The following is a 24,598-nucleotide window of genomic DNA, read 5'->3' on the forward strand; positions in this document are numbered from 1 at the left end:
CGCTGTATTCCCTGTTGAGCAAAGCCCTTCCCCGGGGACCTCTTTGGGGGCAGAGATGGCCGCTTTGTTCCATTTGCACAGCACCTAGCCTGTGTGTAAGGGTTTGCTTGGATCGGGGCCCAAATGAGCAACCCCAGCACTTCGCACTGCGTGAGAGAGAGGAACTACTTCGGTTGACAAACCCTGCTCTGCGGAGAGGGGAACTCCGCGGCGGCCTGCTGGTACATCCCGGGAGACGGCAGAGGGAGCACGATCGGTCTCTCGTCAAAGCCAACGAGGGTACGTCTACACTGCCATAACCCCGCCAGGGCACTGGGTCTCAGAGCCTGGGTCAACTGACTCGGCTGGATCCCAGGCTCCGAGACCCAGCCCCCGGGTCCTTTATTGCAGCGGAGACAGACACTGAGAGTTCAGCCATTGGGGCTAGTGGATAAGGCAATGGGGCTAGGACTCAGGAGACCTGGGTTCCATCCCTGGCTCTGCCGGTGCCCTTGGGCAAATCGGTTCTCTTCCCACCCACCCACCCTCCCTCTGCCTTGTTTGTATTTGGGTTATGAACTCTTCCGGGCAAGGGCTAATTCTCATTAGGTTTTTATACAGTGCCTAGCACAACCAGGCCTGGTCTTGCCAGGGGCCCTCTAGCTGCTGATGTAATAGACGTAATTCTGTAGGATCATGGAGCAGGCCACAGCTCTCTGTGAGCACCAGTCCTCCACTAGGCCACGCCAGCCTGCGAACCTTGGTCTCTTGGGAACCGGAGGAAGAGGAGAAAGGAGCCAGAGGAGGGGACACGCTGAATGAGGGGGGACAGAAAATACCTTTATTCCATGTCTACATGTTCAAATGCAACAGGAAAGAGAACACAAGCCCCAGGGGGATCTGATCCCTTTGTACAACGTCTTGCCCTGGCCCCCTCCTCCGTTGGTACACTCAAGCTTAAGCAGCCCCTGCTTGAGGGTCTTTCTGCACCCCATGCGCCCGTCAGTAGCCCGTGGGGAGAAGCAGCAGTACATCACATTTGCATACGGCAGGTCGGGGAAAAAAGACTGCAGCCGCAGTTCCTGTCCCGATATCGTTTGCGACCAGCTGGGAGACGGCACCGATTGATAGCCACACACAGGCAGGATGGATCAAAGAAGGGCCCAAATGGGAACTCCAGGGCCAAACAGAGCCAGGCGTTGATTCTGATTCTGTTTGGGCCAGAGCAGCCAATGCCCAGACCCTGGGTTCCACAGTGCTAGCCTAGACCACGCCTGCCTGTTCTCTCCAGCATGCAGCCCTCCACCGGCTACAGGGGAGAGCACATGGGAAGCTGTCACCAGTTCAGGAACCACAAATGTTCCTGGACCTCACAGCCTCCTTCCCACTCGCCGGTGTCTGAAGCCAAAACATCAGCCGAGCTCAACGAAAATGTTCCTCCAGGAAGGAGTCTGGTGTCCCGACAGGGCCAGGCCAGGCCAGACACCACTAATGCCCATGTAAGTCAGGAGCGAAGTCAACAGCGCTGAACCCGCAGTCACCAGCTCAGAGCCGAGCTGGATTTCACAGGCTGTGCCTCCCAACTTGCTTCTGCAGCAAAAAGGGGGAGTTCGGTGGTTTGTGGAAGTCAACTAGAATTAGAGCTTGTCTGAACGGCTCCCTCTGATCTGCCCCCACAGCTTCCAGGTCAGCTGGTCTCAGTAGGAGCTACGCTATAAAAAGCGGAGACATGAAACGCCCACTCATCCATGGGACCTAAATCTCTTGGTCCAGACCAGCTGTGGGCCGATTAGTTGGCCACAACCGGGTGTGCAATCCAGCTCCGGATGTGCCAGGGCGGCTCTGAACTGTATCCATACTGGGTTCACTGCTACTTGATAAAGGCAGGCAGATCCTTACACCGTAGTCAGCAAGATTTCACTCTAGTCCATGGGGACAGCAATCTCTGTCCTGTCCACATCCCCCAATAAACCTTGCTTGGTCACAGCTTTTAGAACGTAGCATCCACACTTACAGCTCTGACACAGAGCTCCGGGGGACTGATTTATATTGACAAAACAATGGGTCTGATTTGGATCTCACGCTCTGTCAGCGAGAATCAGGAGTAATTACACTTTAAGTCACTGGGTAGAACCAGGATGAGGGCCCAGTTCTGCATGCACTTATTACCTGGAGTAGCCCTTATGACCAGGTGTAGCCCCACTGAAGTCAAAGGGCTGCCTTCATTGCTGTGCCAGGTGTAATCACGTACTCCTCCCAAAGTGAATGTGAAACCTACCAGATCAGAACAAGGGAAGGCACCCACCCATTCAGCACCCAGATGAAGTCAAATCAACAGGACTTAAGCACACGTTCAAGTGTTCTGCTGAATTAGGAGCAAAAGGCCGACACAAGGGGGCTGAATCGTCTCTCTCCAGCGCAAATGAGGAGTGACTCCGCTCCAGTCAATGGATTTACACCACGGAAAAACTGGAGTAAGATAGGAGGAGAATCAGGTAAACCATGCAAGGCAACGGAGAAGCAGGCCAACCGCAACGATCCAAGGCACTGAGCGCCGCAGAATCGGGCCCGACACAAGACCAGAATCGGGCCCCTTGGTTTTAAAAGGGCTTCTCCAGATTTACCTCCGCGTGAGCGGCCCAAAGCCTGCATGCGTTTGACCAACATTTGCGGTGTTCCCCCAACCCAGGCGCTGCTCATCGGATCGTTTCCAACACCTGAATTAGAGAGACAAACCCACCAAACCGGAGAATAGCCTATTTCTAAAATGAGGTCACAGCCTTCTTTTGGAGCAGAAACGGGCCCCTGTTCCCTGGGGGGGGCCGCGGGGGAGGCAGAAGGGGCAGCAGAGCGAGGCATTTGCACTAAGTGATCACATTTATTTGAATATTTTTTTTGTGTTCTAAAATTGGTTACAGAATAAATACCTGTGCCTTATAGCAGGAAGTCCACTTTTTTTTTTTTATACAAAGTGCTTGTTACAGGAAGTTGCATCAGCGATACACGGGAAGGGGCGTGTGCAACTTGGCGACGCTTCCCCCCCGGAAACTAAAACAGAATTTTTTTTTTTATTTATTCTTTTCTTTTTTTTTTTTTAAAGTTTCTTTTCCCTTTTTTTGTTTGTCTGTTTGTTTGTGCATTAAATCTCCTGCCATTGTGTATTTACAAATCTCCGAAAGAAGGGGAAAAAAAAAATGCCAGGATGCATGATAAGTGGCCTTTCCACACACACACACACACACACACACACACACACACAAAAGATAAGCCTTGTTTTAAAAAAAAAACAAACCCAAAAATCTACAAGTATCGTTTCTTACTGAATCAATGATATAATTTTTTTTTTTTTTAAAGGGAAGGAAAAAATAAAAATTAACCAAACCAAAAAGAACCCACAGACACTGAAACAGAAAAGGAGCCACCGTCCCTCTAAGTTTTCCAAACCAGAAAGTAGCAAGTACGTGTGAAATTCGAAACCAGATGTCTGATTGAAAAACCTCATTCATTTCTTCCTCATCTTTTTCCAGGAAGGGGAGGAATTTTGAAAAATTAAATTAAAAACCAATATTAAAAAAGAAAAAAGCGAGATGAGAGAAAAGAGCCTCCCACATTCCGAAGAGGTGGGAAGGAAGAAAACTGGGTGCGATTTAAAAAGAAAAGCAAGAAAACTGGATTTTTATCTCCGAATGTGTAATTAACAACACTCTGTGGGGAGTCTGATGGTTAACTGGTGACGTAGTGTTTGGTGGAAGGTTGGCCGTAGACTCTATAGAAATCCTGGCGCCCGTGCTGCTGGGATGCGTCAATCCATTCCCTCACGGCAAGTCCGGGAAGTGACTGAGGTACAGCCGGAGCAGGGGGGAGCGGGTGGGAGTACTCCTGCGAAGAGACTGTCCAGGGGAAGTGACCCGACCTGGGGTACGGCTGGTGCCCGCTGTGATTGGACACCGAGGAACAGTAACAGTTATCCACTGAACAGACCAGGATCTTGCGCCCGCCGTACTGGGATAGCACAGACTGCTGAGAGGACGTGCTATTGGGATAGTGAGACGGGTTGAAGACCGAACCAGAGTGGACTGGCTGCGGGCCACTGGGCAGTCCAACAATGTGCTGCGTGGAGCTACAAGGCACCATGGGTTGTGCGGACTGGCCCTCGCCAGCGGAAGCCCCCTGGCTCATATACTGGCTTGCCACAGTCCCAGACGATGGCTCGAGAAAGCTGCCTTCGGGGAAGGCTGCGGAGTGCTTGCGTTTCTCCGCTCCGGAGTTGCTGACGCTGCACGGGTACATGGGGATGCTCTGTAGGAATGGGACCGGGGTGCTGAATGGACCTGGATGGGGAGAGAGAAAAGACAAACGGCCCGATCAGAAGCCACCGCTGGAATTCAGGAGCCGGAGGGGAAAACGAACAATGGCTCAGAGAAACAACAAGACCATAGGCGCCAACTCCCTGGCTGGAGCCACCCGCCGAGCAGCTCCTCCCCCTCCCCCACAGCACCTCCCGCCCACCGCCAATCAGCTGTTCAGTGGCAGGCGGGAGGCACTGAGGAGGAGGGGGACAAGTGGGGGTGGCAGGAGGTGGGGAGGGGCTGTAGCTGTGGGGAAAGGGGCGGAGTGGGGGCAGGGTCTCGGGGCGGAGCACCCCACTGGGGACAGCTAAAGGTCGGCGTCAGTTCCACCCCGCTCTCCCAGCATTCCCTTCTCCCTGGAGACTCCAGCCCTGCCCGAGGCGTCGCTGCCATGTTCCAGAGAGGGCGGGCCCCTGGAACCGGCCCCCCAAATCACCACACTCCTCCCGAGGGAGGGAGCCGGAACCCGCGCCCTCGGCAACCATCTGAAGAGATGGAATTTGCCCCGTGCACCGAGGCGACTGCCCACATGGAAGGAGGCGGGAAGGAGGGGCTGGAAGCTGGTTTCAGAGCCGCAATCAAAGCTGCAATTACAGGGCCATGGTCCAGTTCCAGCCCTCCCGAAGCCTGTTCCCAGCCCAGAAGCTGCATTGATGTCAGCCAGCGTACAAGGTGAACCCCGGCTGGGTCTCTTGGAAATGCAGGGCTCTGTACACCAGCCAAACATGACCTCACCCTCCTTGCCGAGCAGCTGCTGGCTAGGAACACTCTGCATTAGTAGTGCAGCCCCAGGCCACGAGTTCAGGAGACCCTGCCTGGGGGCGATACTAGCCATCACGCACTGTTCATTACCCTGGGAACTAGAGGGAGCCATGGGGTTTGCAGCTCCCATGCTGTGTCCAGCAGCCTCAATACAGAATCCCATCTACATCCATTAGAGAGGACTTCTGCCTCCTCTTTAACTAAAGGGGTGCAATAGCAGAAATCCAGAGTAACACCACTGATTCCAGAGCCATTTACAGGAGAAGAATAGGACTCAGATTTCTGCCTTGTAACAGGGCATCCAGTTCTAGGAGCCCACGCAGACCTGCAGGCCTCTTGCTAACAGAGAGGCAGAGTTATGTCTGCGGACTCACGCTGGCAGCCAGACCAGGCGGCCCCTATCAGCTCCAACCTAGGGGTATGAAAAGAGACATAGGGAACTCTGGGCAGGGATAAAGGGGTCCTGCAGGGACAAACTTTTAAGGACAGCCAGTTGAGGTTTCTTTTGTTGTTATTTAAGTTAATGCTAAAGGCAAATGGCAGGAAGGTGCCCAGATACCATGGTGATGGGAACCAGGGATAGACAGAGGCAAATTTGGCCCAGATCCTGTATGTGTTCTGTGATTGGAACAGGGTGGGAAAGTCCCCTGCCTGCATAGCCGTTTTCTGTCACTATTTTGGGAGAGCTGGGATAGTAATTAAAAAGACCAGCATCTATTTAAAAGAATTCACTCCAGTCCCCTTTTGTATTGGCTGCCGAGCAGCCTTCAAGAAACACTGCATTTTACTGGCACAAATGTTTGCAGAAAGCAATCCTGAAATGCACAGCAGTTGCACATGGGCACCTGGCACTGAGTTGTGCTGCCTTTTTTGATGTCTAAATCTGCTCGGCCGTCAGGGAGCACCCGGGGAAACTGGTACAGCCAGCAGCTGGGCACACCATTTCATCATCACTGCCCGATCCTCCATCCTCCCAGATGCCCTCCCGTCAGACCCTGTTCATTGTCCTCCTTGCTGGGTTAACTCTACGTTAGCCTGGAAGATCCTTGGGCCGGGTGAAGCCCCAGATGCGCCCATGGCACTGTATATACACAACAAACGACGCCATCACCAATGGAAATGGCATGTAGGGAGGCACAATGCAGTTATCCAAGTGGGCCAGAGCACCGGCACCATCACCTGTCCTGGGAAAAGGGCCCAGGGATCCCTAAAACCAGAACTCGCTCATCCCGGTGATCCAGATCATAGTCACAGGACAACCTGTGCTGGGAGCTAGTTCCGCTCATTGCCTGGTGGCTGCAGCAGACCCAGGGAAGGGCAGCGGAGCGGCAGAGGATGTTTCCTGATGGGTCTGCCATCCTTGCAGACACACACAAAATACAGAGGGCTGTTTCCTGCATGTAAACCCCCTTCCCGCACAAAGGGCCGGACCCTGACCAGGCTCACGCAGGCATCAATCCTGAGCCCCTGGAGTTCCTGTGGCTTTCCTGCAGCGACACAGAGGTCAGAGGTCACAAAGGGGTTCTGGGCTGATTTAAACCTTCATGCAATTAACGCACAAGCATGGGCGCATTCAATCCCTGGCACATTTTTAGCCTGGGGAGCTGCCCTGTTTCCTTCGGTAACCCTGGAGATGCCGAGCGATGGTTTGCCAGCACCACGCTGCAGAGAGCGGATCGACTCCAGCCCTGGGCTAACCCTGCTGACCTCAGAGCAATGACACGGGGGGGGGAGGGAGATCCGGCTGCCTCTTTCCCCGGATCTCGGTGCCACACGACAAGGCCCATGGATCAGAGGGATGTCTCACCTTCCAGCAGCTTCCTCAGCTGCTTCTCCTTCTTGGCGATCTCGTTCAGGAAGAGCTTGGAGTTGAGGTGGCCGATCTTGGGAGGTGGCAGGCTGCCGCCCGTGCAGTTCTGAGTCCTTTACCAACCCGCAAGGAGAGCGAAAGGACTCATTAAAAGCGTCAAGCTTCCCCTCCTCACCCCCCACGCTCTGCCCGGCTCTCATCTCTCCCCAGGCCTTTCCCAGCGGCTGACAGCTGCCAAACATCTGCCGGGCAGCCTCATCTGTAATTAGCTCCGCTTCAGCCAGGGACAGAAAGGCCTTTACATCAGCCAGTCCCTCTCCTGGGGCTTTGGCCAGCCTAGTTTTAAAAGGCCCCCGTGGTGCGACTCCCGCATCCCCCGCAAGCGCTATTTCCATTAGGAGACGCCCCCGTAGCCTGACAGGACACAGGCAGGAAGCCGCTCCTGATATCCAGCCTGCGTTTCCTTTCCGTTCAGCCCGTTATCCCAGGGTACCAACCGACATGGCGCCCCTCCCTTCTGGGGGTCTTATGCCCTGTGATCACGGCCCCCCTACTCCCAGCTCTTTTAATCTCTCCTCCCAAATCAGTCTGTGGCTCTCCTCGGAGCTCCCATTCGGCGGGAGGCAAATGCATCTGTTCGGGAAGGGCATGTTCTTCCTCGGGGTGCCCTGCCTGCGTCTCTGCGGCCAGCAAGTAGGCGAGGACCATGCTGGAGAGACCAAGAGGCACACACTGCAGGGGTGGAGACCGCAAGTCCCAGCAGGGCTGGTAGCTAGGCCCAGGGATGGATCCACTGACCTAACACTGGTGGCACTCAGTCCCCTCTCATGAAGGCTCACTCTTCTGGCAGAGCGTGTGACTTTTCTCCCCACCTTCCTCCCGCCCCAGATAACGGCTCCGGATCATACAACCACCACCACCACGCTTTCTCCTTCTAGTAGCTCTAGAAGATCTCAGAGCACTCTACACATGACAATGACTCAAACCTCCCAAACCCCTGTGGGGTAAATTCTTAGCTCCATTTTGCAGATGGGGGAAACTGAGGCACAAGGCCGAAAAGTGACTTGCCCAACGTCACTCAGTGAGTGTGTGGCAGAGATGGGGCTAGAACCAAGGTCGGGCGACGCCTAGCCCTGTGTCTAAGTCACACTCTGTAGCCCTGCAACACAGCCGACAGAGCCTCCGATCCCACCCTTGCTTGAGAACATGAGTTGCCAGGAATCATAGAATATCAGGGTTGGAAGGGACCTCAGGAGGTCATTTAGTCCAACCCCCTGCTCAAAAGCAGGACCCATACCCAATTAAATCATCCCAGCCAGGGCTTTGTCAAGCCTGACCTCAAAAACTTCTAAGGAAGGAGATTCTACCACCTCCCTAGGTAACGCATTCCAGTGTTTCACCACCCTCTTAGTGAAAAAGTTTTTCCTAATATCCAACCTAAACCTCCCCCACTGCAACTTGAGACCATTACTCCTTGTCCTGTCCTCTTCCACCACTGAGAATAGTCTAGAACCATCCTCTCTGGAACTACCTCTCAGGTAGTTGAAAGCAGCTATCAAATCCCCCCTCATTCTTCTCTTCTGCAGACTAAACAATCCCAGTTCCCTCAGCCTCTCCTCATAAGTCATGTGTTCCAGACCCCTAATCATTTTTGTTGCCCTTCGCTGGACTCTCTCCAATTTATCCACATCCTTCATCCGGGGAGACTGGCTTCTTACCTGTCCATTAAGATTTTCACGGACTTGGTATTCTACAAGGGAAAGGAGAAACCCTGGTCAGTGACTGCTGTGTATCGTCTCAGCTGTGTCCCGATGCACCTCTCCCAGGACCTGCAGCCCCCCCCGCACACTCCAGGCCTGACTCTCTCCTGAGCAGAGATGATGCCAAATTGCCGCAGGGGGCGTGAGATGCGGTAAGTCACCCGCCAGGAGCTGGGACGGGACACAGTCACCTGGCAGTGGTGTTACACTTCAGGAGGAGGATCACCAGGGATGAACGACTAACGTAGCACTGCCCCGTCGTGCCCACCCCCAGCTAGCTTCACCGCCACTCCCCAAAACAGCAGCCTTCGGATTCACCTCTGGGAAGGGATCTGGGGCCCTGGCCCTTCCCACTGGCTCCAGCGCTCCCCTCTATCAGGGTGTAAATTCCTGCTCATCCGCTGGATTTGGTCAGAGATTTTCCCGGCTTCCTTTAAAGCCTCCTTACGAGGGAAGCCAGCACAGGCTGCAGGCTCATGAGGAGCTCAGGCGTTGATCATCCGCCTTAAAGGAGGAGCAGAGCTGTCTGGGGCCTGTGAGCAGGAGATTACTACCAGAGGAGGGTGAGGAGAGGGGAGATACTGGCCCAGCTGCTCCCCCACCCCAGCTTCAAGGCCAGGAAGGGCTCCTTAATCAGTCGGAATCCATCCGGGGAGTGAGGTGAGGCAGAGGGGTCGAGCCGGTTCGTGCACCAGCTCAATCAGGGTTTAAGTGGAAGGCCCTAAAACCCACCCAGGCTCAGAAGGGAGGGAGATCCTGAGGGTCCCCCTTTTCTGTTTAGCGATGATCCACAGGGCCTACCCCCACCCCTAGCTCTGCTGTGCGACTTGGGTTTTGTTCCTGGCCCATCTTTTGTCCTCTTCCTCCCCGGGCTGACTGATTATCCCCACGGGCCATGACAGGGGCAGGGCCAACCACTGCCAGCCTACCCCAGGAGAAACCAGCTAATCCACAGCAAGGACCGAGGAGCGTCCTGGCTTACAGCCAAACAGGCATGTGGGCTGGAAAAGCTACTCCGGCCATCAGGAGACTGGGGCCAAATTTAGACTCTTAGGAGGAGCAGATCCTGCCTTGTCCCCCGCTCAGGAGCCCCCTCCCCTAAGGTGCTCCACCTACTCTTCCAGGCTGGGAGATGGGGGTATTGATGGCGTGGGGAGAGCTGACCCGGGGAAGGGGTGTGGGAATCACGAGGTTACTCTGCTCCCAGCCCATCACTAAACCTGAGTCTCTTTGTTCTGGGGTCACGATGGGGGTGTGTGGTCAGGCCAGGGACCCTGAAAAAGCAGTTGCTGTCCCAAGATGTCCCCCATCCCTCCCCTACTGTTAGAATCCGGCCACCAGCCCCGTTATCCCAGGGGCTCCCCCTCTGCCTTCCCATGGCCAGCTGGGCCCCTCCTGGCACCTTCATGAAGTTGATGTCCTCGGTCTTGTCGAACATGACCTGGACGGAGCTGAGCAGCTTCTTGGCCTCCTGCATGCGCTCGTTGAGGTGCAGCACCTGGGCCGCGTTCTCATTGCAGAACTTGGCCTGGGCCTTTTCCAGGATCTCCATGGTCTTGCGCAGGTCCTCGTCCAGGAGCTGGTGCATCTTCTCGTACTGCAGACGCACCTCGTCCTTCAGCTGGCTCACCTTCTCCTGGGGGGCGGCGGGGAGGAGAGCGCCCAAGGTCAGACCCCGCCATGCCCGCTCGCTGCAGAGCCCCGCCCGCCGCCCTCGCGGAGGGAGAAACGGGGACAGGGCCTGCTAGTGCTTTGCCGACGTCCCCGGCCTGCCCCGCCCCTCCCCCGACCTGTCTCCTGGCGGGCCAGCCCTTCGGCTTTGCCTCAGCCCATGGACCAAGATATTTAGGGCTGTGGAGGTATTTACAGGAGGGAACAGCTTGGCCCTGTGGGTCAGGATGCCTGGGTTCCATTTCTGGCTCGGGGGGTTGGCAGGGTGAGCTGAGTGATCACAATGGATTAATTAATTAGTGTCACCCACCCAGGCCTAGCTTCTAACAACCCAGAGAACAGCCTTCCCCTCCATCCAGAAGCCAACGCAACCTGCAGCCGCAGGCCTCCGTGCAAGGCCTCTGCCATGCCTGGGAAGGCCCGTGATGGGTGGCGGAGCAGTTCCAGGGCCATCTGCCAGCTGGACCATCGCTGGCAGTGCAGCCGAGTAGCCTGGGAATCGCAGAGGTCCCAGGGCGGCTGTGGAGGCTCAAGGCCTCTGCTGGGATAGCGAATTCCCTCCAGATCCAAGCAGATCACCTGGGATCTATGGGGGCTCAACACCGCCCCAGAGCAACCAACTCCACCAGCGAGGGGAGCTTTCTCCAGGGCCCGTTCAGCCCTTAGTTCCACAGCCGAGCCTGCCCACGTAGGGGCCAGATCCCGCCGCGCTCACTGGCTTGAGACCCCCCTGTCAGTTTCACCGGAGCCAGTGAGCTAGAGCTGAAAGGCTCTACGCGCCCCCTGCTCTGCCTGGGCCCCCTGGGGGGTGACCTGCCTTGTGGTGGGGCCATAAAGAGGAGGGGGATGGACCCAGCAGATTTTCCCCTACGTAAAATATTAACCTCGATCTCCGAAGTCTCCCCTTTCCTGTGGATTTCAGCACTCCCCTTTAACGTCCCTATATAAGGGTCTCGCACCTCTGGGTCCCATGCCCTGCTCCGAGGAGACGCTGGCATCCCACTTGGCTTGGAGTGTATTAAGACGGTTCCCTCTCCCACCCACCCAACACCCCCCCACACTCCTTCCTCTTCCATGGCCCTGGGGGAGAGCAGTGAAACCCCCTGTATCCTGAGGGAGCTGGGGGCAGGCAGAGGGGCTGCATAGACCAGCAATAAAAAGCTCTTGTACCAAGAGACTTTCCCCCACTTCCCCAACCAGGGCTGCTTAGCTAGCACCTGAGTAATGAGGCAGAGAGAGACAAACCCAGCCCGCCGTGCCTGAGCAGGGCGCCCCTCCTCCCCTGAGAGGGTAGCCCCACATCAGCCCCTTTTCCCCACATCTTCGCTTTGCCCCGGCTTCACTTGGGGGTCCATTCTGGGCACTGACTCCCCTTCCCTCCCCCAAGATCCTAATAAATCTGGATGGCCAGCAGCTCCGGGAGACCTCCCACCAGCATCGGGCCGCTTCTGGATCCTCACAGCAATGGCAGCTCTGGGCTGACTGCCCTGGCCCTGAGCAGAGAGTTAACTCCACGCCGGCTGGACCTCTGTCCCCCCTAAGCCCGGCACCGCGGAGCCGCAGCCTCCTCGAGGACGGCGGGTGATGCCCGGGCAGCCCCTGGTGCGGGAGGACTGGCTCGTGCCCTGCTGCCACGCGAGACCCTGCCTTGGTCGAAGGGCGCGGCCACGAGGGAGGGAAAAGCACCAGCTACCTCGACCAGCCGCTTGTCCGACTCCAGCTTGTAGAGCTGCTCCTCGATGTCCTGCTCCCTCTCCTCCAGGCGGTCCTGCTGCTTCATCAGCATCTTCTGCAACAGAACAGATGGCAAGCGGCCGTCAGTCACCGGGGCAAGCCGCAGGGGCACGTGAGGGAAGACAGACGCAAACGGGATCAGCGGTACACAACATCAACGGGGCAGCGGAGGTAGTGTGCTGGCTACCGGGTCAACCGTTCAGGGGTATGAAATTCTGATCTACAAGGTCCCATCCTAAGCAACCCTCCCCAGCTAGCAGGCAGCGTCCGTCCCTGATTCGCGGCCTCTCTGCAGTGCCAGTCTCTGCCTAGCTGGCATTTTGGGGGTAGCAACGACCATGGGAGGGTCTTGCAGAGCGAGAGACACATCCCCGCCTCCTCCCTCATGGGAGACTTTATATTGGTTCTTTCTTGGTGGCTTTCGTGAGCCGATAAGAAAACTCCTCTAGACTGAAAGCCTGTTTGTGCCTGGAAACCACCTTGGAACAGCCGTCCAGAGGGTCGGGTTTGAAAGGTCAGCGTGCCCTCTTGAAAGGTCAGCGTTCCCTCTCCACACAGAGGGCCTGGCCACTGTGGGGTCTGACCCGTTTCTGTTTCAGACCCTGCGTTTCGGCTCCCCGCTACAAGCGACATTGCACAGCCCTGTCACAGGGATAATGACCATCACAATTACCCAACAAGCCGATACTGACTGAGTTTGGCGGGACAGACGCTCTGGCACCCCCCAGGAGCAGATCTGGGGCTCTGGCTGGCCTGGAGAAAACAGCACCCCTCTATAAACTGAGGGAGGCGCTGCTGACTGCACTCACAGCCGCCTCCACTGAATACGCAAAGATATCTATCCACTGTCCCTTCCAGGCCTTTGGAGAAACCGAGCTGTGCTGTATTCCCGGGGTCTCCCATACAAGACCCCTTTCCCACAGCCACTTCTTATAGGACCACCAGGTCTGGCTGCGAAGAAGAGTTGACACAATCAGAAGCGGCTACCAAGAGTAACAGCCTATACAAGATAAATGAAGAAAAAAGTGCATCTCGTCTGCTCCTCATTCATTCTCCTCCTTCTGTCCCTTGTAGCCCCACTTCCGCATTATCCAGGGACAGGGTTTTTGTCTAAGCAACCAAGTAAAGAATCCAGGGAATAGTAATACTGGCGATAAATTTTACAGGCTGGCTGAGCATGTTGTAGCCCTCTCTCGTGGCTGCTAAGGATAAGAGCCTACTACCACCAGCAGCTGACTGAGTTACTCCTTCAGCTCTAGAGGTAGAAGCCGATGCATAGGTACGGAAGTTTGTAAGTTCAATCCCCACTCATGACTCCCAGCACAGCGTGTTACATATATGCTGATCTTACTACTACTCAGTTACACTTCTAGAGATCTTTCCCTACATGGGAGGATCCCAAAGTGCTGTGTAAAAGAAGGGTTACTCTCATTTGATACACAAGGAACCGAGGCAAAGAGAGATGTCCAAGGTAACAAAGCAAGTCAGTGGAAGAGTTGGGAACAAGTGCCAGATCTCTTGATCTCCAGTCCAAATCCCTATATCCCCCGATTATTTTAGAGGTGATGACAGAAGGAAATATTTATAGTATAGCCTCGCTGATCAGAGTGAAATGTGCAGTGTATTGGAACAAGGCAGTATCCCTTTTAATAGTTTGTGAGCCCTCTAGAGGCGCTCACTGTGTTCTATGCTGTAGACACTGCCAGAAACCAGTCAGAACAGCCGGGTGTCTGCCCCTTGGCCTCGCATGTTCATGTATATTTACTAAACATGGTTATTTGGGACCTAACTGTGCCCCTGTGGTTCCTTCACATTGTTTCTGTGCTGTAAAGAGTGAAAGACACAACAAGATGGGTGATAGGAAGGTAGAGCAGATAAACAGCATTTCAGATGAGGGCCCTTCATCCCAAAAGATGGGAGAAGGTGGCCTCATTTCTGATACACGTGTTTTTTTCTGGATAATAAAGATTCAGCTAAACCAAGCTTGCGAAATCCTACGGAGGTTTTTTTGGCTGGGGGAGTGAAATATCACGATACGTTTTCCAGGCTGATCGCTGTCAAGGTGGAATCCGTGGCTGGGCTGGTACATTTTCGTGTTGGGTTTCAGCTACTCCGGCGAGAGAGGAAGCTCCGGCAGGTTCCTCCCCGACGGCAGTGCCCTTGGAGAGAAGGCCCATCCTCGAGAATTTAGGGATGAGAGAGGAAAGAACATTTTAAAAGCTGCCCCGCAAGCAGCTTCTATTTTCTAACGGGGGAATCTTGTTCTGGGAAGAGGACCATGTATTTTCCAGCCTCAGCCAGATGGAAGAGACACACACGCACACGCCCTAAAAGACAGAATAAATCAGAAATCCAAAAATGGCTACAACCATATGAGTCATCTGCTAAACAGCTTGGCTCGGAGGCCCGGCATTCCGGCCAGAAGGCAAGCAATGAGCCACTGGTACAGGATCAGCGCCGGGCAACTCCAGGCGCTACGTCAGGGGCGCCCAGCCCGTAACACACACGCAGAAGAATTCTCAGACATTTGCCCTTAATTCTTCCTGCGTTAATCCCTTCAGGAAAAGCCACTGCACTCCTAACCTGACCGAGGAAGAAGGGAGGGGCAGCTGGGAAACTGACCGGTTGGAAGAGAAAACACGGCACAGCAACGGGGACACGGAGGGAAATGGCAGCTAAGACCAATTTTGAGGGGATTATTGCTAATATAAACCAGCACTCGGGGATTTATAATCAAGTAATTAATTCCTGGCCTAAGCAGGGGGAGGGAGGGCGGGAGAGAGGCGGAGGACGGAGCTGCCACGATTAGTTGCATTGCAGGGAGAGGCTGAAGCCTTCAACTTATTTTGTACGCAAGAATTTGGAGCCTCCTCGATTCGGTGTTTTTCTGAAGGTCTGGGGCACCTGCAGCCTCGTTAACACTTGGATAAGTCAAGCACTAGTACAGGAGTGGGCCCCTTCTTGGGTTTCTTCGCCTCCAGCCTCGGTCCCTTAATGAGACACTGACGGGTCAAATTGGCCCTGAATCTAGGCTCTGGATCAAACCAGTAGCCCCCAGCGGGTCCGTATGCAGCCCCCACTCTGCTCTCCTGGGTGGGGTGGGGCGGGGCATGAGGACCTGAGGGGGAAACTGACTTGCAGCACTAGTGAGCCTGACTAGATGTGCAATGAACAGGAAGGGGGTGTGCGTGTGTGTGTCAGGAACAGCAGAAGCACCCTAAAAAGTGTGTGTGTGTGTGGGGGGGGGTGACACAGGTGCCCCTACCCCCACTTCCCCACACTTTCTCCCTGAGCCCCCGCTCCCCATTCCCCTCAAGGCCCCACCCCGCCCCTTCTTTCCCAGCCACCCCTTCCCACAAGACCCCCTCGCTTGGTCCTCCCCCAGCGCTTGCTCTTATGGCTATGCCCTTCCAATTTTAAAAAGTGGGGAGGCCATGGCTCCCTGGTCCCCCCCGTTCTGGTGCCCCTGGTGTGTATGTCTTTAGGTGGTTGTAAGAAACTGGTGTTGGGGGTTGTGGGTGTGTACATACACACACACACACTTACAGCGTTATTAATATTTATATTGCAGTAGCATTGACTAGCCACCAGGGAGATCAGGGCCCTGCTGCGTTAGGCGCTGTACAAATGCAGAGAGCCCCCCGGCCCCGAAGAACTCACCATCTCAACAGACAAGGCCAAGTGGGAAGGGAAGCAGAGGTACAGGGAGGGGACGTGACCTGCCTCCGGTCACACATGTCAGTGGTGGAGCTGGGTCCCACCCAGTAGAGGGAAGTGATGAGGGGGGCAGTGAAGCCCAGCGGATGGGTTATCGGCATATCTCACACACAGCGGATGACGGGCCTTGACCAGCTGATTTCCCCAGTCCCATGCCAAGCAATGTTTGCCGCAGACATAAGCCAACTACCTTCATCAAATGCAAGATCTGTCCAAAGGACCCTGCTGATTTTCGTGGGTCACTTCTTCCCGGATGACTGGCTCCTGGTTCTCCTCAATCAACTTGCAGGGAACCAGCCCGAGAGCGGGCCCTCCCCTCTGCATCTGCTCACGAGGTTACCTCACTGCTTGACAACGATTTCTTTGCCTTTGGGATACCCTTGGGAAGTCAGATCTAACCACGAATCACCACTGTCCAGGCCAGGAGTTGACAAACTTTGCCATGTCCCCAGCTTCCCCTCAGGGGAAAAATCCCTTCTCAGGGGCCTCCCAGAAAGCCGAGCGCTTCATGAAACCTCTACAAAAAGCCATTACAGCCTCTGCAGCAGAAAGGCAGGCATGGAAACAGAGGCGACGCAAGCTCCTCTGGGACGCTAAGAAACCCCCAGGACAGCCTCCGGCGGAGCTCCGGCTTGCACGCCCGTCCCGATCCCCAGCCTCAAGCTGCACACCGCGAAACCCGGGCCATTCCCAGGGCCGGACAATGGTGCAGCAGCCTGATCAGAGCCTTTCGTGAGGCCACCACGACAGCCTGCCGGAGCAAGGAAGGAAGTGGATGGCCCCATTCAATTCTCCTACAGTGGCCCAAGTAACGGGCATTCTGTAACAAGACATGCTGCACAGAACGCAGACGTGACTCCCGGCCTCCAGCCACAGAGCAGGAGGAGGATGTTGTTGAGGGGGACATCTCTCCACAACCAGAGCCCCGAACACGGACGACTCCTGAGAGTCCAGAACCCTGTAGAGCTCCGTGGTGACTGGTCAACGCGCCGTGGTCATCGACTGTGCGACGAAAATAGGATTTTTTTTTTTTTAAATATGAATGTAGTGGGTGAAATCCTGGTTCCATGGAACTCAATGGGAGCTTTGCCACTGATATCAATACATCGACGTTCCTAGCAAGGAGTAGTTAAACCAGAGTTCAGTCATCTGACCGCTGGGGAGTTTAAATGTGGGAGGCGTGCAGCGCCGTCAGCAATCCATTCCAGGAAGGCCCACCCAGACCTCGTGCAGTACAGGTTGGGTTTTTCATGCTGCAGGCTACTGACCCATGAAGCTACAGGGGCTGTCCCCGCTCAGCTGCCTCGATGCAGAATCCCCTTCACATTCCCCACTCCTGAGCCCTGGCTCTTCTCCCACACTCCAGCTCCACCAGAAGCCCCCCACACACATCCTGCAGCAGGCCCCCCGGAGCCCGCGGGAAAAGTTCCCACTGACCTCAATGGGACTCTACATCCCAACGTGAGAATGGGGCCCGAAGCAGGTCTACCGGCTCACAGCTGTTAGCACTGCACAGCAATGCAAAAGATCTGGGTTCGATCCTCGGCCCAAGCCTCTGGAAAGGCAAGATCAACACCCTAAGCACTTAGGGCCTGTCCTGTCCATGTGGCAGCTCTTTTAACTATTTAACCCCTATCTATCTGTACATCCTTTCAACCCTTCCGCGCAATGCTGCCAACTCTTGTGATTCCATTATAAGCCCCACAATACGTGGTGTTTCATCTAAAGCCCCAGCTCTTGGAATCCTGTGATTACATGAGAATCACTGCTTGCTTGCTTGAAGTTCCCAGGCCTCATTGGTGCAGAGAAAAGTTGGAAAATGTGCCATGAATACAATCTAAAGACTCAGAAGACCAATAAAAGAACCTAACATTTATGACGGTTTGATACAGCTCACGATACAGTTGCACCCACAGCAACAAGTTCCAATAATAAAAAATATAGGCAGAAATCACCCCTTGCTGTATTGATGAGAGCAATTTCCTCTCTCTGTAATATGGACTGCGCTCTTTAGGTATTTTGAAAAGGAAAATATATCCCTTCCCTCTCCCCCGGACTTCCTGCCAAACAGGTATTTCTGAATTCGGGAACTACCCCCTCCTCCAGCTCAGCAGGGTTCACCACTTAATGGGTGATCCCCCCCATAAGATTTGCAGCAAAGTCTCAGTTCATGCAGGACTTTCCTGTTGGGATAACCTGAGCCCCTTTGCATCTGTTTGATGTCTGGCTATCTGTTTGCATTTCCCAGAGTCTAAGAAACCTTACGCCCTTTCTCTGAGAAATGGGACAGTGCAGCCATTTGCTGGGATGGCAGCTGATCAATTTATTCCATTTAAAAAACAAAAACAAAAAGAACACCCCTCATCCGTAAAAAGCAATAAACCCCCCACAGTTTACACTGCTCCACAACGTGAATTTTGAGGAACAAAATGTACAAAAGATAAAATGAAGATTAATAATTTCCTTTTTATTTCAGCGTAAAGAGGTGAGTATTTTGTTTTGTTGTGTTTTAAATTTAAGCCTTCCCCTGTGGTGTTGTGAACTTAAGTACAGGGACATGAACCTAGTCGCCTATGAAAACCAAAAGTGAAACTGACCAGAAACACTGAGAGAAACTGACTGGTCCAGTTTCACCGCTCCAGCCAAGTGAAGCGCAAAAAGAGAATCAACCACATCAGTGGTGAAAAGTAGATCTGTTTGTTTAGGCTCTTTGAGGCTTAGTAATTCACGGTGCTGTCAGTAATACAGGGAAGGATTCTTATTTTATATGCAAATTTTGACAGTGTCTTATTAATAAATAGAAAAGGAGTACTTGTGGCACCTTAGAGACTTATTTGAGCATGATAAATAAATTGGTTAGTCTCTAAGGTGCCACAAGTACTCCTTTTCTTTTTGCGAATACGGACTAACACGGCTGTTACTCTGAAACCTGTCATTATTAATAAATAACATTACTAGCCACAGAAATCCCCACACGTAAGGAGATGCTGCCCCAACACTTAACGCAGTCTCTTTTATAGTCCAATGTGGCAAGGGTTGAGTCCTGCACGGTGCTGGAGGAGCTGGGTGCTGAGCACATAGGAAGAAGGGTGCTCACCACCTTGCAGGGCTGGCCCCCACTGTGTTGAATCTATTGTTCGCTCCATGCATAGTTACCAGAGCAGTAACTGGTTCCTTAGCAGCCGGCAATACATTGGCTCACAGGCGGAAAGCGGAAGCAGTTCCAGCATCAGAGCACAATGGATTTCTGAATGGAGGGAAATACTGTTTTACGTCCTCAGAGTAGCCTGCCAGTGGGGATCCCAAATTAATCGGAGCCTGGGCTGAGTGGACGTACTACAACCCCCAGCAGCGCAGCACTCCCCACCTGCCTGTTCTGTTAGCGTAACAGATCATTCCCCCGCCCCCAAAGGAGCTATATAGCTAGCTTTGATCCCACCGTGACAAGGGAAGGATGGGATCATACTCTGCAAGTATAGGAAGGCCACAAACACCAAGCTGTTATTAAAGGTAACCGGAGGAAAGAAAATCCAGGTTAATTATCAGAGGATCTATGTTGGTCCGGGCTGGGTGAACACCTGGGAATGTTTACTCGGGTTAGTGGTGTTGATGTCCCCTGCGATCATAAACAGGAGTGAAATTTTGTTCGCGGGAAGAGAGAGAATCGCAAATGCACATTCAAACCGATAATCGACCTGGCAGCACAAGGATCCTAAGCGCTAAGTCACCGCCAGCAGCTCCCAGGTGGAGCTCCACTGACAGAACCCGATCGCCGGGTCGTTCAGACCAACGGATACACTGGTAAGAATCGAGGCCTGGGAGCGGGGAATTGGTGAGCAGGAAAGAGAGGCTGCACTCGCTGAGAAAACGGCTAACTCTAATTGCAGGGCGCAAGCGTGGAGGAGGCTCGGCATTTCCTGAAAACCAGGCCCCTTTCAGGGCACGTCTACACTGTGACAAAAAACACCCCACAGTAGTGATGCTCAGCACCTGGGCCAACGGACGGGGGCTCACATCACGGGGCTAAACGTAGCCCTGTTGAGATTCCCGCTCAGGCTGGGGCCCGGGCCTTGAGACCCACCCACCCCTTGCCAGGTTTCAGAGCCCGGGCTCCAGCCTGAGCCCAAACGTCTACACGGCTACTTTAGTTCCACGGCATGAGCCTCCCAAGCCCCAGTCAGTGACCAGGCTGAGACTCGCTTTCACGGGCTTTTTGCAGCATAGATGTACCCTGTGATGTCTCAAATTGGGCACCCCGAAAACAGAGGGACCTTAAAGCACTAATCTGTTTTGAAAATTTCGGCTAGGCTGTCTCTTTCTCTCATCTCTACACGTCTAGAGCAAAGTGGGCGCACGGGAGCTGGAATCTTCCAAAGGTGCTGAGGGGAGTTAGATGCGCAAATCTCACTGAACAGCAATAGGATTTGCCTATAAAAATTCCAGCTGTCATTACACACACCCCCACCCCCATAGATACACAATTACTGCTTGTATTACATTGTATTGTAATTGTATTACATTGCTTGTATTAGCATCTAATCATGGATCAGGGCCCCATGGTGCTGGGCACAATACATGCACAGAGACCTGGGGGGAGGTGATTTTGGTACTAGGGACTAAAACTTCATAGAAATTATATATATATTTTAAGCTTCCAGAGAGAAGGAAAACAAACAAACAAACAAACAAACAAGGTGTACTAGGTAAAGAGAGCAAGGCAGGGCTGTTATCTGCATTTGATAGATGGAAACTGAGGGCCAGAGACACTCAAATGACTCATCCATAGTAAATGAACCAGGGTCTTCCATGTTCTAGGTGAATACCCTAACCACTAGACTATCCTCTCTGCAGCAAGCAGCTCGTACACAGTGTTTCTGCCAAATCCATTCAATAGCAATCCTGCGACTGTCCTACTTTCAAAGTGTTGAACAGTGCTGAACCCTGGTCAGATAACAATCGATACCCCCAACAGCACCCCTGCCTGGAAGCTGCCATCGCTAACCCAAGGTGACAGCCCAGCCTGGGAGAGTTCGATGTCTGAGCTGTACCCCGGCAGAAGCTGAAAACTACGTGCTCAAATCCCACTCTCACGGAAGTCAATGGCCAAGCTCCTATGGAGTTCTACTGGAGTGGGTCACACCCCAGGCCGTCCTTGGAAAGCTGCTTTTTCCTGCTCTCCAGATCACAGAAGTGAGAATTCCCGAGCACGCCCTTCCCCTTTAAAACAAAGGGGATCAGCCTCCTATCAGGGGGCCCTTTCGTGCTTTTGCAGCTACCCAGACTAAATTAAACTTGCAAGTTAATCTGCCACACGATCCACCCCAGTGAAGCACCCTCCCCCAGCAGGTCATCTGGTGGCAAGAACCAAAAAGCTTTGTCTAGCTGAGGTTCTTCCATAGCACCTCTTGCTGGGATCTCTGCATCGCATCAGACACGAACCAGTGACCATCAGTGAGAAGGGGGTCCTGTCCATTTCCAAGGAAGGCTTGGTTAAGTCCTTACTAACAAACCCCAACGATCACTAAAGCAGCATTTTAAACTTCTACATTTCGCTTCACACTGGTTCTGCCCTTCGTTGACATTTTTGCTCCTTCATTGAGCTTGGGGCAGTACACAATCAGAGGAGCCCCCGTTTCTTTTTGGCTCTAGTGAGTTTTGCTCGCTAGTGTTCATGCTGTGGCAGAAGTCTGGGCTGCAAGTGCCACAAGGTAATTTGAAATCCCCCCCCCCCCCCCACACACACCTGAAAGCTTTGGCTAGCACAGTTCATGTGCTGTGACCACTGCTTGCCACACTGATCAGAACTATTTTGCTGTCCTCTTGTGCCTCACCCTGTCTGTTGGTTATTTGTCTCTCCTCTTGTAACTTACGAGGACCATTCTTTTGTTAGATGTGTACAGTGCCTAGCACCCTGGAGGCCTCAATCGCAGACTGGGGTCTCTAGAGGCGACCATAAGGCAAACAATACATGACACGCTTTCACTGAACCACGAATAAAATTTATATTCTGATCAGAGTTTATTACAGTATTTGTTTTAAATACCCGAAACCGTTAAAATAAATAAATAAATAAAACTCTATGCCACCTGACACTGTCCCTTTAAACACCACGGGCTAGCTAGTCCAGTTGTCTCACTCTGCAGAGGGCAAGTGTTGTAGGGCTTTGATCTCGCTCTCTTCTTGCTCTGGCTCTCCTCTTGCAGCCAAATTACAGTGCTGAGCGCCCGAGTGAATAAGGTCATTGTTTGCAACAACCGGAAAGACAGAGCTGAGGGAACAACACAGGGCCAGAGGGAGGTGGGGGCGGGGGGCAGAAGGAGGAAGATGCAGCAAGAGCAAAGAGGTCACAATCAGAGCAACGGCTCCAGATACCTTAAATGGGCCAGAGGTAAAACAGTCTCTGGGCCCCACGCTGAGACCTGAGTCCGGCACAGCGGCCCTGCGGGAAAGCGGATACTGGCTGCCCCAGTGTCCCAGCATAGCAGTGGGGTTAAGTCACCAGCACTGAATTTTAGAACACAATGAACTAGACACACACAGCACACACACACACGCCCCGCTCAGGCTGCATCCAACACCAGACTCCTCCCTCTGTGGTTGCTGCTTTCCAGCCCTCACCACAAAAAAAGTGAATTTCCTAAGAGAAACGCATTCATAACTATGGTGACCCCTTCCCATCCAGTGGAGGACTACAGTGCCCCAGCCTGTAAACAAGCAATAGACTTTATATGGAGATCACTCAGCCACCACTAAAATGCAGCCGTCTCTGGGGTGGAGCACAATGGCTGTTTAACAGCATGCTGCAGCACGAGCGCAATTTATGACAGGACATGACGAACACTATACCCATTTGAAACCACAGAAGGAATTTTAGGGGGGCCGGAAGTAAACACCAGGCCTGGAATTTGGCCAGGACACTGGGGTGAACACCCCACCTACTGCAGAAACTTTAAATGACAAAGTATTTAGGGTCCCCAATACAGAAGACAGGACCTCCTGCAGCAGAGAAGCCCTTAGTCCTATGCTGGGGCATTGCTCCAGTACTGTGGGGGATCAGTGACCCCGAAACCCCTTCATGCCTCTCATTCAAACCCTATGCAAGCCCAGCCCCACTTAGTTCATCAGATGCGATGTGCTCGCAGCCCGAGGTGATGTCTCTGTACAAACAGCCTAATGGAGAGAAGGAGCATTGTGTTCCTTTAACACAGAGAAATCAGCATGCAGAACTGCACAGCCTCAGAGCCAGGAAGCCTCAGAGCTAACTCCTTGGGCAAACCTTGGGACCCCACCTGTCCCCATCTGAAACAACCCCAGCCTCTGAAGGGGTGAAACACGCTAAGCTCCGGATGAGTGCCTACGACTGATGCAAACAGAGAGGCGCTGGCCCTTTCATTATCTCTCCAACCCCCAGGAGACTGACTGTAGGCCGATCCATTTACATAGACAGGAAGGAAATGTTTTCTGGGTTTCATCTTACACAAATTTACAGTAACCAGCAGTCAACAGAGGAGGTCTTGGGCGAGCTGAACGCCTCTCCTCCTCCCCAGCTAGCTAAACACATAGATCATCTATTTTCAGGTCTGGCCAGTCTCACGCTACTTTCGGGTGGATCCAAATCTCAGGCCAACTTCCACCAACGCTACCGGGAGAGGGGGCCCGCAACACCCGCAAGGGCTGAATGTCCCCCTAGGAAGGAGACAATGCAAAAATGGGTCTTAAGAACTGACCCACCCCCGCTCAGCTACACCTCAAGATCACTCTTGCAGTTGGATTTCAAAGAGGCCCATCTTGTTTTGCAAACCATTACGGATGCATCAAAACCACACTGCTTGCACCGATCTGTTCTTCCTGTCAGGACGAGCCTTTTATAAGGAAGTCAGGCGTAATTTTATGGAAGCCCTGTAGCCTGTGATATGCAGGAATTCAGACTCCACAATCACAGTGGCTACCTTCTGGCCTTGCAGTCTATTCAGTTGCATTTCGGCTTTTGGTGCTTGCAAGTTTAATGATTTGACAAAGGCACCTCCCTGTTTCCCGGTCAACCTTGTAACAAATCCAGGAAACACTTCCGGGAGGTCACTGGGCTGAATACAGCTGGGCCACATGGAACTTCACACTCCCCGCAGGGACAGAACTCAGATCCCCCTGCTCCAGAACGACAGGCCTTGCCCACTTGAAGGAACATCTCCCCTGGCATTGAGCTGTATAGGGCCCATGACACACGGAGGAGCCATTTGGTTTAAGGTCCTTGAACAGAATACGTTATGTGATCACAAAACTATTTCTAAGTGGAATTTGAACATGATTCCCCAAATGGTTATGCCGTGTTGGCATAGCGGTGTTGGTCCCAGGATATTACAGAGACAACGTGGGGGAGGAAATCTTTTTTTACTGGACCATCTTCTGTTGGTGAGAGAGACAACCTTTTGAACTTCCACAGAGCTCTTCTTCAGGTCTGAAATGTGTGTTAACTACTTACGCTAAACAATCTGTCCCACCTGGTATTTAGCTATGGCACTTAGTATGTTCGCCAGCCCTGAAGAAGAGCTCTGTGGAAGTTCAAGAGCTTGTCTCCCTCACCAACAGAAATTGGTCCAATAAAAGATATTTCTTCACCCACCTTGTCTCCCCAAATGGTTGCGCTTTTAGTGACTTCTATGTTTGCACAGAGCCCTGCAGATCTGCCACAATTACAAAAAAAAAAAAGATTGATATCTGGGCACTGAAATTCCACAGTTAGCTCCAATGCCTTTAAAATCAGCATGTTGAGTGGTGAAGTCATGACCAAATGCCTCCCTGTCACCTTTCCAAATAAC

At 53.2% G+C, this 24,598-nt stretch overlaps 1 protein-coding gene across 1 annotated transcript in view; it reads right to left on the reverse strand.

The window, feature by feature from the left end:
- Nucleotides 1–2,837: 2,837 nt before the first annotated feature.
- TRIM8 (tripartite motif containing 8) overlaps nt 2,838–24,598 on the reverse strand; it is a 53,392-nt gene continuing 31,631 nt past the window's right edge. The window contains exons 2-6 of the mRNA XM_077823270.1: nt 12,025–12,120; nt 10,063–10,296; nt 8,619–8,650; nt 6,898–7,013; nt 2,838–4,310 (exon numbers count right to left, since the gene is read on the reverse strand). Coding sequence (XP_077679396.1) covers nt 3,703–4,310; nt 6,898–7,013; nt 8,619–8,650; nt 10,063–10,296; nt 12,025–12,120 — 1,086 coding nt within the window. The 3' untranslated portion in view covers nt 2,838–3,702. The remainder of the gene's footprint in view (nt 4,311–6,897; nt 7,014–8,618; nt 8,651–10,062; nt 10,297–12,024; nt 12,121–24,598) is intronic.

The sequence above is a fragment of the Eretmochelys imbricata genome, chromosome 7 (assembly GCF_965152235.1).
Source record: "Eretmochelys imbricata isolate rEreImb1 chromosome 7, rEreImb1.hap1, whole genome shotgun sequence".
Taxonomy (NCBI): domain Eukaryota; kingdom Metazoa; phylum Chordata; order Testudines; family Cheloniidae; genus Eretmochelys; species Eretmochelys imbricata.